The sequence below is a fragment of the Neolamprologus multifasciatus genome, chromosome 20 (assembly GCF_963576455.1).
Source record: "Neolamprologus multifasciatus chromosome 20, fNeoMul1.2, whole genome shotgun sequence".
NCBI lineage: Eukaryota > Metazoa > Chordata > Actinopteri > Cichliformes > Cichlidae > Neolamprologus > Neolamprologus multifasciatus.
This window is the reverse complement of record NC_140458.1, coordinates 35,524,220-35,540,899: the sequence shown is the minus strand read 5'-3', so window position 1 is coordinate 35,540,899 and position 16,680 is coordinate 35,524,220. Positions and strand designations below refer to the sequence as shown.

At 41.3% G+C, this 16,680-nt stretch overlaps 1 protein-coding gene across 1 annotated transcript in view; it reads right to left on the bottom strand.

The window, feature by feature from the left end:
• The window catches only part of camkvl (CaM kinase-like vesicle-associated, like), a 40,801-nt gene that overhangs the window by 2,368 nt on the left and 21,753 nt on the right, over positions 1–16,680 (bottom strand). Inside the window, 10 exon segments of the mRNA XM_085144987.1 lie at positions 2–220; positions 1,735–1,822; positions 1,900–1,978; positions 2,245–2,381; positions 3,613–3,688; positions 4,270–4,390; positions 6,728–6,866; positions 7,627–7,701; positions 7,934–8,065; positions 9,017–9,123. Coding sequence (XP_085001113.1) covers positions 2–220; positions 1,735–1,822; positions 1,900–1,978; positions 2,245–2,381; positions 3,613–3,688; positions 4,270–4,390; positions 6,728–6,866; positions 7,627–7,701; positions 7,934–8,065; positions 9,017–9,111 — 1,161 coding nt within the window. The 5' untranslated portion in view covers positions 9,112–9,123.

The following is a 16,680-nucleotide window of genomic DNA, read 5'->3' as shown; positions in this document are numbered from 1 at the left end:
CCATACCAGAGGGCATACTCTCAATAGTAACTTCTAAAGACACGCTACTTGATGTTACCCCACCATCACTCATCCCTTTCTCTCCCTCATCACTTGTTCCCTGCGAAGCACCCCCTTCACCATCCCCTGCCTCCTCACTGCCCTGAACCTCAGCAGAGCTATCAATCAATGCTTCTGAATTCTTCAGGCGTTGCATGAAGGTGGTGACACGGATCGCTTTCTGCGAAACAGACAGAAGTAGAAGAAAAACACGAGACGGATGGTTAGGATGAAAAGAATTCGATTTGCAGCACATTTCATTTTCGTTAAAATATACTTCCTCTTCCCCCCCCTGCTGATAAAAAAAATACTTTGATAACATAGTTATGGAAAAGCTTAAAAATAAGCTTCAAGTACAAGCATTTGAGAAAAAAGCCTGTCAACACACCATGATTTTTGCAACTTTGTACTAAGAGCTGAGATATGATTTGTGTGACATGAAGGAAGATTAGTGCCAGTTGTTTACTTCCAGAAGGCTATGACATATTGTGCCCTGGTTTAAATCAATCTCAAGTCTCACCCTCCCCAAGAAACTCCTTGAGTGCTTGCTGACTGGAAAAAGTAATCAAGCAAATGCGTATAAATCCAGTTCTTAAAAATGTTACACGATCTGATTCCTTCTGCTCTACAAACACTGAAGGAGTCGGGGGGGAATGTGTGAGCTTAATAACTGCTAATAAACCAGGGAAACGAATTCCCTTGAATTCTCTGGAAGTGAAAAGCCACTAGGACACAAAAATGCTACTGAGAACAACATCTCTTAACTGAGATTTTTTTGTATTGCTTCAAAAATGATTTAAATGTAACAACAGTATGGGACAATGGGCCAGGATTCACGTAAGAGGAATGCCAGAGGGCCTTACAGTAGAAATCACGGCAGTTCATAAGTTCACAGTGGCTAAGAGCCCTTATGTCCTTTCCATTTAACCCTCTCCTTATCTACACTCATTTAAATACTACAAAAGTAGTGAAGAAAAAAAAAACTTGCTTCTCTGCTGCTTGTCTCACATTTATAGATCTGGATTCATAAACCAGTGCAGATGAGGAGAAGGAAAGGAGTAGAGCAGGCCACTTTGAACATCTGGGTGTAATCCAATGACAAAAGTGGGGCAGAGTGGATGGATCTCTTCTGGGACAGGCAGAGTGACAGTGGGCAGGAACAGAGCTTGGGAAGACTTTCAACGGCCTCTGACATGATCAATACATCTCAAAGCTGACTTGGGTTTAACATTTAATATAACATTTTTTCCAAACGGATTTTTATAGAGATAGTTTCTGATAAAAACCTATTTTTAATTTAAAAGCATATTTGGCTATCATGAGTCATTCTGGACTAAATGTGAGCTTCTCCCCATGCTCTGCCCTTCCACTGTCCTTCAGAATGAAAAACAATACCTTTAATTCCTGGGAACCACATGGAGAAAGAGAGAAGAGGATTGTTGCTGTTACTTAAGCTGTTAGGTTAGCATTGCCACCATTTTCCTTCTGTGTCTTCACCAGTCTCATCCCTGGATCGCCTTATCAGTTCCACCATGTCATTCACAGACTTTAAACATACCTCTGCTGAGTTGTGTTAGGAGCTAAAAGCACATTAACACCCTGGTCTTCACCTGGTTTCTCCTCCAATATGCCTCAGCTGCTATTATTTCCAACTTCATGTAATCTCACATTTACAGAGCAGGAGTGAATACATACCCGCCATTTGGCCTTTGCAAAGTTCTTTTCAAACTGGGCGCACACGCCGTCCTTCAGGTTCTTTTCTGATGCGCCGTTCCCTGCAATCCTGAGACACAACATACAAGTAAATGTAGCTGTGTGCCACGATTTCTGTGGCTATTGTCAGCATGTACACATGATTACCACTCATGGAAAAGCGCATCTTGCGCTGTGATTCTCAGCATCTGGTCCACTTCCATCAGGCGACAGACAAGCTCCTTAGCTGAAAGAGAGAGAGCAAGGAACAGGCAAACGAGGCATCTTAAGAAATCATATATGCAGTCTTTAAAAGGCGAAAACATTAAAACATTCTGTGCTGTTTTCAGTTTTGCTCTGCAAAATATTTTCTGACAATGGCAATTTTGATAAAAATGACAAAGTGCCACAAAATGTTTTACCTACTGATGCTCTAAATTAAGTTTACTGATAAACTGTCTATTAAGAAAGAAAGTGAAGTATCCACTGCCACCATGTGGTGGAGTTTTATACCTGCAGGTGAAATGTCGTCCCAATAAGGAGAATCAAACTCAAAATCCCCAGCAACAATCCGGCAGAAAATGATGCGATTATGCAGATCTGTGTTTTCTTCCTCGGTTTCATCGTAAAAGGGAGGGTTACCCGATAAGCTGCAAAAAGACAAAAAAACAACAAAACACACACACAGAAAGAGAAAGAAGAAGTGTAACTATCCCATGTACAGACCTTATATATAGATATATATAAATATATATATAAATATATATATATATATATATATATATATATATATATACAGTGTTGGGGAGTAACGGAATACATGTACCGCCGTTACGTATTTAAAATACAAAATATGAGTAACTGTATTCCGTTACAGTTACCGTTTAAAAAGGTGGTATTTAGAATACAGTTACTTTGTTGAAATAAATGGATTACATGGCGGTACTTCCCTGTTTCATATTGTGGCGGGTCAGGACTGTTTGGGTTTTGTTTGACAGCTACGTTCTGTTGTTCCAGGCAGCGTTACAGTTGCCATGGTTACAGGGTGACGCTCTCTCTCTCTGCGTGTTTCCTGGGTGAGAGAGCGCCTGTTGTTGTTGTTGTGCTAAGCTAACAGGCAGAATGCTACAGGTATAGCTCTAAAGAATGTAGCATCATGGGCAGTGTAGTCCGTGCTGCAGGGAGAATGGACTGCCATACACGTTATGTGTCTGTGAGCGAGGGAGGGAGAAAAAGGAAAAGTACGAGCTGTCATCGAGCAGAAACGGGAGCTGGAAGCATGTAAATATAATAATAACCACTGCAGCCAAGAAGAGAGCCTGACGAGCCCAGCTGTAAGTAAGCTATTAAGACTCGACTGTACACCGTGTTCGTGTTTTCCTCCGAAACAATAAGTTCTGTTGGAGAAGCCTTTCAACGCCTCTCTCTGTCTCTGCTAGCAAAGTTGACCCAGACAACAAAGTAAAGCTAGTTTTCAGCTACGAGCCGACACAGAACCCACCGTATTAGCCAGAGGTCCCTTTACTACGGTTCGGAGCCGCGGACCTTCAGTAACAGTAATAAATCACAGCAATAGTACATTCATGTAGTTGTAAACAGCATGATAATATATTAAGTAATCCAAAGTATTCAGAATACGTTACTCTCATTGAGTAACGTAACGGAATACGTTACAGAATACATTTTGGGGCATGTAATCTGTAATCTGTAATGGAATACATTTTAAAAGTAAATGTATTCCCAACACTGTATATATATATATATATATATATATATATATATATATATATATATATATATATATATCAATCAAACAAAGTAATCCTGTTAAAGCCTAGGGAGTGTTACATCACAGTGTTTGTAATGAGCAGTGAGACTCACAGTATGAACATGATGACACCCACAGCCCAGCAGTCCACAGGACGGCCATATCGGTGACGAGCCACCACTTCAGGAGCTGAGAAACAGCAATGAATGAAGCAGATACAGAATGTGTGTCAGAGGCAGAGAAATGTCCAAGGATTTTATTTACAAGCCTTCACACCATATTTATACCTCTGAGCTGCACAGGAACTTACCTCCGAAGGCTATCTCCAGTTTTAATTCCCTCTTTTTATTTTTTTGCATCATTTTCCCACCAGGGCCACTATTCGCTTCCCTTATTTATTAGTGTAATTACTCAGTTCAGCATTATGAATAACTGTCCTGGCATTTCAGTTGAGAGAATCAGGCCAAGGCCCAGTCGTGTACTTCAAGCTGCCCTCACATAAATCTCAGTGACACAGAGAGGCGAGACGGCGCACATGAAATGAGATGAATAGAATAGAAGAGTTTGATTGTTTGCAATTCTGCTCATGTTTTCTGTCGGTGTACCGGCTGGTTGTTGGGGTTGGACTGTAGCACAAGTCCTCACTCATATTTACACAACAGAAGAAAACAAAGAAAACAAAACAGGATGATAGATGGAGAAAAACTGAAAAGCAAATTTGGTTCCAAAACAAAGCCACACACTGTAAAGTGATATCCAGAGTTACTTACCCAGGTATTCTGGTGTTCCACATGGCTCCGTGATTGGTCCGTTCTCAAATCTGGACAGGTAGAAATCTCGCAAAACTACTTTGTTGTGGTTGTTTTCTGTGTAGTACATCAGGTTTTCCAGCTAAAGAGAATGAGAAACGAAATAACATTCCTACACAATTTCACACGTACGAACGACAACCTGGAGTCAAGGAAACAGGCTACTGGCTTAAACATCGGATGGTGGGTATTTTAACAGATGAGCTCAGATCAGGACCAAGTGAACGTCCATCAAATTTGTCAAAACAACTCTTGTACTTGTGCAAATCCAAGGAACTGTCAGTCTTTATGCTCTGAACTATTGGACTATTGAACGATGGTAAATGTACATTCATGCACAAAGAGGTAATAAACTTAGTGAGTCTCATGAAAACTGTTGGCTTTCACATTTCTGCAAAAATGGATCTAAAAATAATTTAAGAGCTGCATAAACTCCAGTATATTCAAGTTCAAAGAGGTGAGACTACAAAACTTCATGCATGCAAGAAACTATGACTGCAGGTAACAGCAGCAGCTCAGAAAACAAATCTCTCCTGTCGAAAATGAGAACTGGAGCAAAACTAGTTTGCCAGTGAAGGTAGATGCCTTTAGGAACAATGTGTTTGTGTAGACCAAAGAAAGCTTTTCAGGAGAAAAATCTATTCAGACGGGAGGGATGTGAAACATGCAGTGCATGCAAGAGAGCCCTCAAACATCTCACAACTAAAAGACCTTCGGACAAAACAGTGGTGAAAATTCTTAACAATCCAAAAGGTGATGATTTTAATCTACTTAACTTTTATTTTGTAGGAACTGTAGCATTAAATGTTACCCTGATATGTCAAAAACAGTTCCAGTAAGGTAATAACAACACATAAGGGGCTAATAAGTCCTTGATGTCATATAGCTCAAGGCCATTTACTTAAAAGTCATTAGTAGGCTAATCAAGGCAAAACTGGCAGCCTTCCATCATTTGTTGTCACTTATAGAGGTGTGTAGACCTTTGATTGCAAAGAGACAAAAACTGTGTGTCATCTAAATAGCTGTGATGGGGCTGTGAGGGATCTGTCTCGAGGCAGCATGCATATAGAAGACAAAAGTGGTTCTAGTGTTGAGCCACGAGGGACACTAATTAAAATGGTCTGCACAGGATCAAGTATTGGCTTTGGCCACAGTTTTATTAAATAAGAAAGAATGAAAACAACGTAAAGCCGATCCCTTAATCCCAATCTAGGTTTCAAGATGGTCCAGCAAAGTAAAGTAGTTGACTCTGCCAAATGTAGCTAACAGCACTAGCACTGAGCAGTCATCACAAAGACATTAACTAAGATGAACAAAGTTCACAGCAACGCTGCTCTATTTGTGTTATGATCACATTAGAGGGATTAGGCCAGATTAAAAGGCAATTTAGTTTTTTTCACATCAGGCATGCTTAAATCAGAACAATGACACTGATAAGTCAACCTGTTAGCAAGACAAGCAGAATTAAGATGTAATGAACCAGCAGATTTAGCAATGTAGCTGGAATACAAATGATCATTGTGTTCCTGGACCCTGATGAATTCATTTCATTAAGTGCTTTTAAATCTAAACTACAAATCCTTGAGGTCAAGTCCATAACATGCAACTGTTTCAATTAGATTGATTGTCATTTTGACTGACTTTTTTATTTTTATTTGAATTTTATTGAATTTTATTTTATTTTATTTGTATTCTTTCACTTATTGTTGCATGTGTGTTGTTGCTGCCTGTGTTTGAGTCATTTCTGTAACTGTGACACACCTGCTGCTGCCTATCTTGGCCAGGTCTCCCTTGAAAAAGAGGTTTTTAATCTCAATGGGATCTTCCTGGTTAAATAAAGGTTAATAAATAAATAATGAAGCCAAACCCAAACACACTAACACAAGTAAAGTAAGCATACTGGTTTCCCTGTAAGAAGTAATTTCTAGTCCTGCATTTATTTCAATTTCACTTTTATTCGATTTTGATTTGGTTTGATTGGTTTATAATCTGATTTCTGGCCCTGAGTTTAAGCAAAATAAAATGTCATGTTTTACCAGTAGAGGGAGTCTGAAGCCACGAGATGCTGGAGCTCATTCCTAATGATGTCCGCTAAAGATATGAATCTCTCTGCATGTGTGTCTGCCACTAGAGATTGTTTCGAGCCATAAAGACAGTGTTTACTCCCGTGGTAAAAATGTTATCAAATGTTCAGTCATTACCGGGATGGCAGAAGTACGTTCTTATGTGTCTCCAAAGATTCTGTGCTGACTAAATACTTAATATTGCTTTCTGGAGTGTGACGGCGCTCACTCGACAAAGTTAGTTAGTCACTAATCTATTTTTGTCTTTTTATGGTTGTGACACACACACACACACACACACACACACACACACACACACACACACACACACACACACACACACACACAGCATGTACCTTCAGGTTCCTGTGAACTATGTTGAGGGAGTGTAAGTATGCCACAGCCTCCAGGACTTGTCTGATGACATTGGAAGCATCTCTCTCTGTGTAGTTCCCTTGGTCCAGAATCCAGTCAAAAACATCTCCTCCTGTGGCACTGCGTGCACACACACACACACACACACACACACACACACACACGTAAAATGCTATTTAGAAACACTGTAAACCACTTTAAGTCTTTTCACAGTTTCCTTTTATTTACTGAGGATAAACAACCTTCTCCACCAGGCTGGAGCCAGCACTGCTGAGCATCTAAAAACGATCCTATTAGTCATTACTCTAACATACTTAGTTACATTTTGAGATGAATGATGACAATGATTATCATGTAATGCTTCCAGCTGGAGGTCTGGTGCCTGGGCTAATGTGTGAGCTACACATAAATAGCCCGATGTACACACAAACGACTGCAATCGCTTTCAGTGCAGTTTGTCTTTCTCTGTTTCAGTAACACGGCATAAATAATGTGTCCACTGCTCCACTCATTATTATTGCTTTCAAATAAAGCTGCAAATATCAAAATGCACAAGTCACAAGTGATGTGGATTAGGTGAGTTCCTGTGTATCGATCCCAAGCTCTCCACAGAGACTCTCTCGTAGCAGAGCAGTGCTTCAGGAGCTCTGAGTAATGTTGAGTGTTACTAAGAGCAAATATCTCATCAAATCTAACACCTTCCCCTGTGTCTGAGGGGAACAACAGAGCACACAGTAATAAGAGGAGAGACTCAACTCCTACCCTCGAGCTGCTGGATTTGTGTTACGGCACACGCATAAAAAACGACACTCAAACAGATACTGACAATGATGTTAACGCGAGAAAGACAATCGGTGGAAAAGTTCAAAGAAATGCTCACAGCTCCTGGATGATGAAATACTCCTTCCGAGTCTCAAACGTGTCTATCAGCTGCAGGATGTTTGGATGGTTTACCCTGGAAGAGGCAGAAGAAGTCACAGACTGCAGGACGCTACGTGCAAACGTAAGGAGTCTGTCAGGTGACTGAATAGCTCAAAGAAAGTAAAAAGCATAATTCACATCTCAGCATATCAACCAGAATTATTGCACAATTTATTTCACTTTCCAAACATTCTCTCCTTCTCCTCCTCTCCGCCTTTCTCCGTTGCTCAATCATACATCCATCTGTTCACAAACTGATTGCGTACAGTTTCAGAATCATGATTTCGTTCTTGGCAGCCTTGCGGACTTTCCTGCCATCTTTCTTGAGGAATTTCTTGCAGACAAACACCTTGTCTGTTTGTCTGTCCTTTGCCAGGCACAGCTCGCAGAACTCCTTCCTACGCGATAAGAAAAAGGACAGAAAGACAGACAGACTGAGAACAGCAGAAAGAGCAAATGCTGGAAGAAGGATGAAAGTTTCTGATATTTTTTGCATGAGCGCGGTCCAGGAGAGACGGAATAATATTCAAATTAGGGGCACAAAGAGTACACTGGCTGCTTCGGTGAAACACAGTGAAATAATTTAATTAGGAGGTGAAGCTTTGGATAGAAGGGTTGAAATGGGTCTTACAGCCACCATCAGCTGGGCGGCATTAGGCTTTGAGCCTTCGGGGCATTCAGGGAAGCTTCGAGATGGAAAATGAAACTGCAATGTTTCACAATGAGAATGAAAAAGAAAAAGCGATAAACACAATTTTAAGAAGCACATGTACAGGCCTACAGCAAAAGCTTTGCACTTAATTCTGACTTAATGTGTTTTTAAGTTTGTGTGTGTGTACGTGCACGCGTGTGTGTGTTATATAAAAGATGAGCAGAAATCTCTGAGGCCAGATGCTGATGTTGCCATATGGCCTTTTACACTGATTGGTATTTGTGTGTATGGTTCGCATGCCTGCGTGTGTGTGTGAGTTCGTGTTTCTGCGCAGAAGAAAATGCTCCAGTTGAGCAGCAAACTGATTTTCAGAGGTCTTATGTGATATGTCTGAATATTTTTTGAATAAATAATAGATCCAGTGAATAAACAACAAACTTCGAACAACTTTTACAATCAAAAATATTGAGACAATCGGCTAAAACGGACAAATTTGTCACATTTGTCTGTTACACACCAGCCTGTTACCTTCTGTCATTCCTGCAGTGAAACCTTCTGATATGCCAAACCAAGTCTGTGGTGAGAACTGTTCAGTTCAGAAAATAACTAATGAGGTGAATAAAAACCTTGTGCCTGTGAAATGTTTACAATGGAGAGGAGGGAAAGAAATCCGTGCTTAAAGCTTTATGGCACTTACGCTCGCAGGACTTGTCCGAACTCATACTTGTCTGTGACATCAGATATCGTGTCGTACGTTCGCCCATCTCGCAGGGCAAGGCACCCAAATGGCATGACGGCATTCACCTGAAAAGAAACAAAAATGAAAAATGAAGAGAAAGGTCTTTGAGTCACTTCACTATCGGGGTCAAATAAATTATTTTGACGATACCTTCAGGTGACAGACAGATAAAAGGAAACGGCGAGGCAAAAACAAGCGTGTTAAAGAGGAACAGAGTTACTGATGAAACACTGTGAAAGCTTCCCAGTTGTTGAAGTCAGAGGAGACTGAAGGAGCGTCATCACTATTAGTCTTTAAAATACACAGCGTGATGGAGCGCCACAGATACGACCGTGAATGCCGATGCTTTGGCAGCCTGGGTTATGCCAGCCTTGTCAACAGGCACTAAGCTACCCACTAAGCTTCTCTTTACTCTGCTAAAGTCTGCAGATTCAGTGCAACGTCTGTCAAGTTCAAGTTAAACTTTATTTCTAAAGGCCAGCGTCCCTGCATCCCTGAAGCAGCTGCTTTCTTCACCAATCGCTGGACTACCGAGTAACACTGACGCAGCTAGATTTTAATGACATAATTTCTTCTGTTCACAGTCTGTCAGTCTCAATATGACACAGAATGACTTTTAATACTTCCTTTTTATCTCAAGCCTCTCATATACTGTATATAATACTGGTCTTTTCACCTGATAGTAACTCATACTGTTAACACTGCACATACTGTATGTAATACTGTATATTTATATATAAAATCTTCTTATCACGTCTACCTTAAAATAGCTCGTGACCCCACAGGAGGTTCCAAACGCCCAGGTAGAATATGAAGGATCTAGATAGTGAATCAGCAATCGATATACCATCTCACCACCGTCCTCAGGCAGTCCTCACCCACATCTTTTAAGCACACCATCTACTGTAGGAGACAGATTCCCTGGAAACTTCACTCATCCATCCTCAAGGTGCTTCTCCTCCATCACTGTTACCTGAGCCGTAATATCGAACCCATTTCCATTTGTCATATGATTTCTATTGTTTCTATCGACGAGTCTCTTCAATTGAGTTAGGAAATGATGCAATAGGGAGGGAATGGGACATTTGAGAAGGAGCTTTGATTAATGTGAGTAATTGCATTGAGAGAGCCAGTAATGTAAAGATGACTTCATTGTTTATTGTGTAACAGAGAGGGAGGGATAGCCAGATAACAGAAGAGAAAGACAATCGTTAGCAGATTTGGCATTTTGTGGGTGCTAATTTAGGATGAAGGAATGAATATCAGTGACATGAAATCCTCTCTCTTCTCTTTGTGTGCATGACATCACCAGTGTAGATGATAGGGCCAGAGGTGGGTCTGTCCTGTGATGGAGGAGGGGCAGGAAAGTACTGTGTAATCCCAGTGCTGGCCGTAATCTTTAATCTGTACCCCTAATCCAGAGTGCTGGGATACAATGTGTGTGTGTGTGAGCCTGAGCAAGTATAAAGGCTGATGCGGGTAAGTCGCAAGTACAGAGAGAGGTTTGAGCAGGAGTGTGCGTGCCTGTGTGTACGTATGCATCCATATGTCCATCCTCGTGTGCGTGTAACGCCCCGGTGAGATGGGAGGTATTTAGTGGTGAAAATGCATAGTACTGCCAGAAGATTATGTAAGCGCAACAACAATCCCATGACAAGGTCCAGGACGGTGAAGGTGAAGCTGGCATGAGCGGAGCACATCCATCCCTCTGGGAACAAAGTGTACCCGCTGAAATAAAGGCCGCCAAGCCCCAAATATCATTCTTCAGAAGGGTCAGGAAATGGGTCTGCCGAGAACTTTGAGATACTACGTTTTCAGCCCATCGCTTTCTTGCTCTGTCCCCATCTGCAGACACCATACACACTATTAAAATAAATCTGTTTCTGCCTTTAAACCGGCATTAACGTTTTTAAAAACTTTTCCTCCAGTTTGTTTAACAGTTGGTGTCGGTTTAGTTGAAACTTCACTTCTTTGTGTGAAGTACAAATTCCCGAGGGTTTGAAATGCGGATGGCCTTAAAAAGAACACTAAATAACTGTCCGTGCTTTCGATTTGGAGGGATGTAATCAGTCTAGGGTGCTTTCTTTCAGTTACAGTGTATTTCACCTTTTCTCTCCTTGTGCCAATAGTTTCTCAGACTGCCACGAAAACACCGTACCTGCAGAATACTGAGTCAGTACGAGCCTTGAAGTTGACGAGGAGTAGGAGGAGATATATGGAGGATGTGAGGAGAATGGAGATGAGAGGGAAGGACTGGAAAAGATGGAACGAGGGAAAAGGTGAGAAATAATGGGAACAGAAAAGCAAAGTGAAAAGTGCACTGTGACTAAGTGGAAAGGTGGATGGAGAAAATAGTGTACATGAGAACAGAACAAAGTGTGAAACACTGCAGAGGCAGATTGAGAGTACCTATCAACCTCACAGCTTCACAGCTATCTGTGTGCAAACGTTTGCACAGGTGAGTGTGTTTCTTTGTGTGTGGGCACACGTGGCTGTATGTGTGTATATGTTAACAGGCTTTGTTAGACTCACTGTGTTTGGTACGAAAGGATGTCCCCGGAGTCAGAAAGCTCTTGAAGGCATGACAGGGCAACCTCTCTGTACGAAACATTTACAGCCACCAGCCTGAATATGTGCCACAGATTTGCAGGTAGCACGATGTCAGGGATGAAATGAAAGAATTGAAGTGCAGTGCAACGTTCCGGCCTTTCTAAGTGATGCCATCACTGATCTCTCAGTAGCAGGTTCGACTTTGAATCAGTAGGTCTGACTGCTGCACGATGTGGGAGTCTCACAAAAATGTTTCCTTTTAACATTTTCAGAATTTTTCAGTCATGCTGTGGTTCAAACTTGCTATGTGGAGACTAGAGGTGGGAATCACCATACATCCCACGATACGATATTATCACAATACTTAACGCACGATACGATATTATCACAATACTTAACACACGATACGATATTATTGCAATTTTTAAAAATATTTTGCGATATTCAGATTCTGTACATAAAGGTAAACTTTATCAATCATCATTTTCTCTAATATCAAAGTCTCACACTCAGTCTTTCTCTCATTTCAGTTTGATTGTTGACAAACTGAACGGTTTGTATTACAGTCTAGTCCAACTTAACTGAATCAACCATCTGGTACAATTATAGCTATTCTGAACTATGCAGTTTATGAAAACTATGCAGCCCCTTCAGCAACTGAAGAATTTGAAAGGAAATTAAAACAAAATATAATTTTACATTAAATAAAAAAGTTTTAAACTTAATTAAAATAAAACATGTCTTAAATTAAAATAAGTAAACTGTCATGTTTATTAAACACATTTGGACAGTGAAGGAATGTCAGGATTCTTGCTCAGAAAAAGGATCAACATGCTCTGAAGTCAGAGCACAAAAACCTTTTTGTAACAAAGTATCGATTTCTGCTGTCCCTGTATCCATACATTATTAGCAAACAAAGTATCACCATGCTACACAGTATCCATTTCCCCCCCACCCCTAGTGGAGACATGACTGAGCACCTACAGGTGGGAAAATGTTTTTTATATTTTTCATTTCAATAAGAAGCGATTAACTAATGTATGATTTCAGTACTTACAAAATAAGTCGGTCTTTCTGAGGGATGAGGAACTAACTGTCCCTTCATACTGGCTCTAATTAGACCACAAAACGTAACAAGCGCAGAGCTCAGGAGACTCACTGTCAAACGTGGTCCAAATAAGCACTGAGTCTCCTATAATTAAACAAAACTGTAACACAAATGGGAATAACATGATTTACATGGATCTTAACTCACTTCAGTTGAACTTTTGAAAATTTAAATAAGAGTCCATCGACATTACTTAATAATGTAGAATTCAGGCAACAAAAAAGGAACAACTGCAGAGTTTGCTCCTTATATTCTTATAAAATGCACACCCATTAACACACACACGCACACTTAGGTGTGAAGCCGCACCGAGCTATCCGAGACATCACACTTCATCTTCGGCACCCCTAAATCAAATTGCCGGTGCACAGCTCTGCGTTTGTGGGTGTCTGTTCACAAGTGCTGTGTTTAGGCTAAAAAAAACAGAATAGCTTTTTATCGGCTCACACAGGAAGTGTTTCAGAGGTTCTTGGCGTCAAGGTTATGATTCTGCTATTTAACGCCACTCATGTCTTCAGCCATTCTGTCCCACTTGGCACAGGCTCAGTCGGCCTCTCTGGAAAAAAAGAAACAGTCTCTTTCTTATCGGCAAATCGGCGCTGTCTCAGGGCTAAACACAAACAGGACAACATAACGAAGAGACGCAGTAGGCATGCGCTGTGTGCGACAAGGCGCTATGTCTACTTTTCCTTTGGATGTGCTTCCAGTTTTAGAAAGCTGAGAATAATTGCAAATGGATGTTATGTAAATATTTCACCCACTGCTGTGTGAAGCTGCTTTTTGTGTTGTCAGTCAAGTGCTTAGTTGTGTCAGTATGTCCTCGTCACTGTCGACAACATTGTCATTATCTTCATCACCACAATGCAAATCCTGATATCCACACAATTCGATTAAGTCATGCTGCACTGCCTTTGTTAAGAGGTGACTCGAGACGCACAGTATAATAAGATAAACGGCACCAAAGTGTGTGTGTCTGCATGTGTGTGTGTTTGTGAAGAACAAATATTAACAAGTATGTCGATGTTTGCCTCCGGAGAAGGATGAGAGCAGCAGATTTACTTGAACGAAACATGACAGGCCTCGCGTGTCAGCTTGCATATGCCTCCATGCGCAGAGACGGTATATTTTTCAGAGCTTCTGTCCTTGGCAGAGCAGCACGCTGAATATATCGGCCCCTCGTTAGTGTTAGACATGCACTCTGCCTACCTCACAGCATCAACACAGGCGCGTCTTCCCCAGGAATAGCATGTTTTCACTTTCCCTGCCTCTCCTGCTTCCTTCTCGCAGTCTTTCACTTGTCTGAAAGCTTCTGTGTCATTAATGTTTCCAAATCCTTGACTTAGTAAACCTGTGAAGGTGATCATTTCAGCCGGGACAGGGAGAGGCGACATCGGAGGTTAATACTGATACTGATATGCAGGAAGAATCTGGAGAAAGAAAAGAAATCTATCCTGTTCAGGGGTCACCGCTGAAGGTAGACCACATATTTGATGTGACAGATTTTTGCACCAGGTGCCCCCAAAAGGATTCATGTCTCCCTCAGGACCAAACTGGGGATCTTTTGCTTTGTAGATGAGCGTGTGACCACAGCATGGAGCAAACTGGTGTGTGTGAGTAAGACGATTAAATATATTTAAAGTGTACAAACAAACCTATTATGTGACAGGAGGTCATTTTCTGACGTCCTAAAAGGCCTTGAGAGGGTTATTAAGCAAATCATTAGCTCCGTGTTTCATACGTTTAACACGATTAAAAATAATAACCATATCTTTGTTTTTTCTGCCCTCACCTTGATATTCATGTGCTTGTTTTTGTGTGCAAATCAGCGTGTGCCTCTTCATCCATGTATAACAAGACATGACGGCTGCAGCCTGTTCCTTATTGATCAGTCAAGAGCTCCTGTTGTTTACTTGACTTAACACAGAGAGAAGAAAAGGCTGAAATGGACTTTTCATCATGGAACGCTTGGACGTTTAAAAATCCTTCACATCAAGTCCACAACATTATGTAAGAATTGCATCAGGTGCAATTAGGAAATAAGCCCTTTCATATCGCCATTTATGTCATTTCGGTCCACAAAACACATTCCCAGTAAGAATCTAATGCCATTAAGCAGAAATTAGTCCACCAATTCCTACAAGGCTCATCGCCTGAGCAGACAAGTGTGTGCCCCATATTGAGCAGAGCACACAGCAGAGGCTGGTCCCAGACCTTATCAGGATGCTGCAACATGAAAGTGGGACAAATAAAAGAGTTGTGAGGACATGACAGAGTACACAGGAGAGGAGGATGAGAGGTGTGAGGAAGAGGAGCAGATGAAGGGCCAGTTATCAGATCATTACTGTGCTTGATAAAAATCTAATGTAGTACATTTACTTGTACACAAACATGAATAGCAGACGAATGGAGTATCATTTGAAATATGGACACACACACATACGTACACGCACACACACACACTCACACACACATTTGGACAGTAAACTTATAATATGAAGAGTTATGTGTGTCTGAATGTGACATAATGGCTGTTATGCATGGATATGATTCTGTGTCGCATCAAGATCTATTACATTTGTTTCTTCCACGGCGCTCCCAGTCAGGGGTCTTCTTCAAGCTTGTTATAAGCACTAATTCCCTCATTTCTCATAGAGTGGCTCTCATCTAAGGCCTGTCTATGTGTGTGTGTGTGTATCGATGTCTGTGTGTGAGGGAGAGAGACAGTTAATGTGTTTGTGTGACTGCGAGGCAGAAACAGGCTTAATAAGGAAACACACTGATGAAAATTCATCACATCGGCCCAGAGAGAGATGGAGGCAGGAACCTCTTTCCAAACGCAGACACAGGAAATTTAGCCAAATTCATGTTGCTGCTCACAGTCGCTTTTCCTGCTATTTCTGTAAAGACATTTGCTGACATAATGCATTTGTTGGGCTCTTGCTCTTAAGCTTTACTATCACAGACTTTCCTCAAACCTGAACCTGATTCTAACCTGACACTTGAAATGTGAACAGATGAGAACAGATGAGCCGAAATGTTCTTTCTCTCCTAAATATCTTCCCTCTGATAGTATAATATATATATACACATATATGTATATATATATATATATATGACATTGTGTGTTTCTAAACGTTTTACGACTCTGTCAGTAATACTGTCAGCTTCAACCCCCTCCCCCCTCAACCCCCTCCCCCCTGTCTGTCCTCTGTTTTCTGTCCCCTCATTAAGAGAGTGGATGAGTGGATCTGTGCAGGTCTTGCACAGTAAGTGCATCCTCAGGGAGAGGCCACAGAGTACCTTTTGACAAAAGTGTGTGTGTGTGTGTGTGTGTCTGTGCCTCTGTGTGTGTGTCTGTATGTGTGTGTGTGTGTGTCTGTGTGTAGCTTACACAGAATGATGCAATACCTGGCTGACAGGCTTGTTCTTTCTGACACCAGAGCAGCCTGAGGCAGGACCTGCAGGCATACACACACACACACACACACACACACAGAGGCACAGACACACACAGACACACGCACACACACACACACACACACACACACACACACAGACACACACACACACACACACACACTGTGCCTATACAACTATACAACTATACAACTGTCAGACCGAATGATGGTTAGTGATAGCTTTTTCTGAGTGTGTGTGTGTTTGTGTAACTTCCTGACAAAAGCTGACTTCGTCCATGAGTCGGACACATACTGTGGCATACGAAATCACACACAGACGAGGAGCAAGCACTTCCTCTAGAGCGGAATGGAAAATCACAACAGAGCTCCACATGACAGTAAGCGAGAGCGAGACAGAGTAAAAGGGAGGTGAGCAGAGGATCATAAGCAAGTGAAAAAGTAGACTTCATGAATATATTATGCAAATCTATTGCATAAAACATGTTGGTGCATTTACACGTTTATAGTTTCTTCTCTCTCATAAAAGAGCAACTGTAAAAAATACA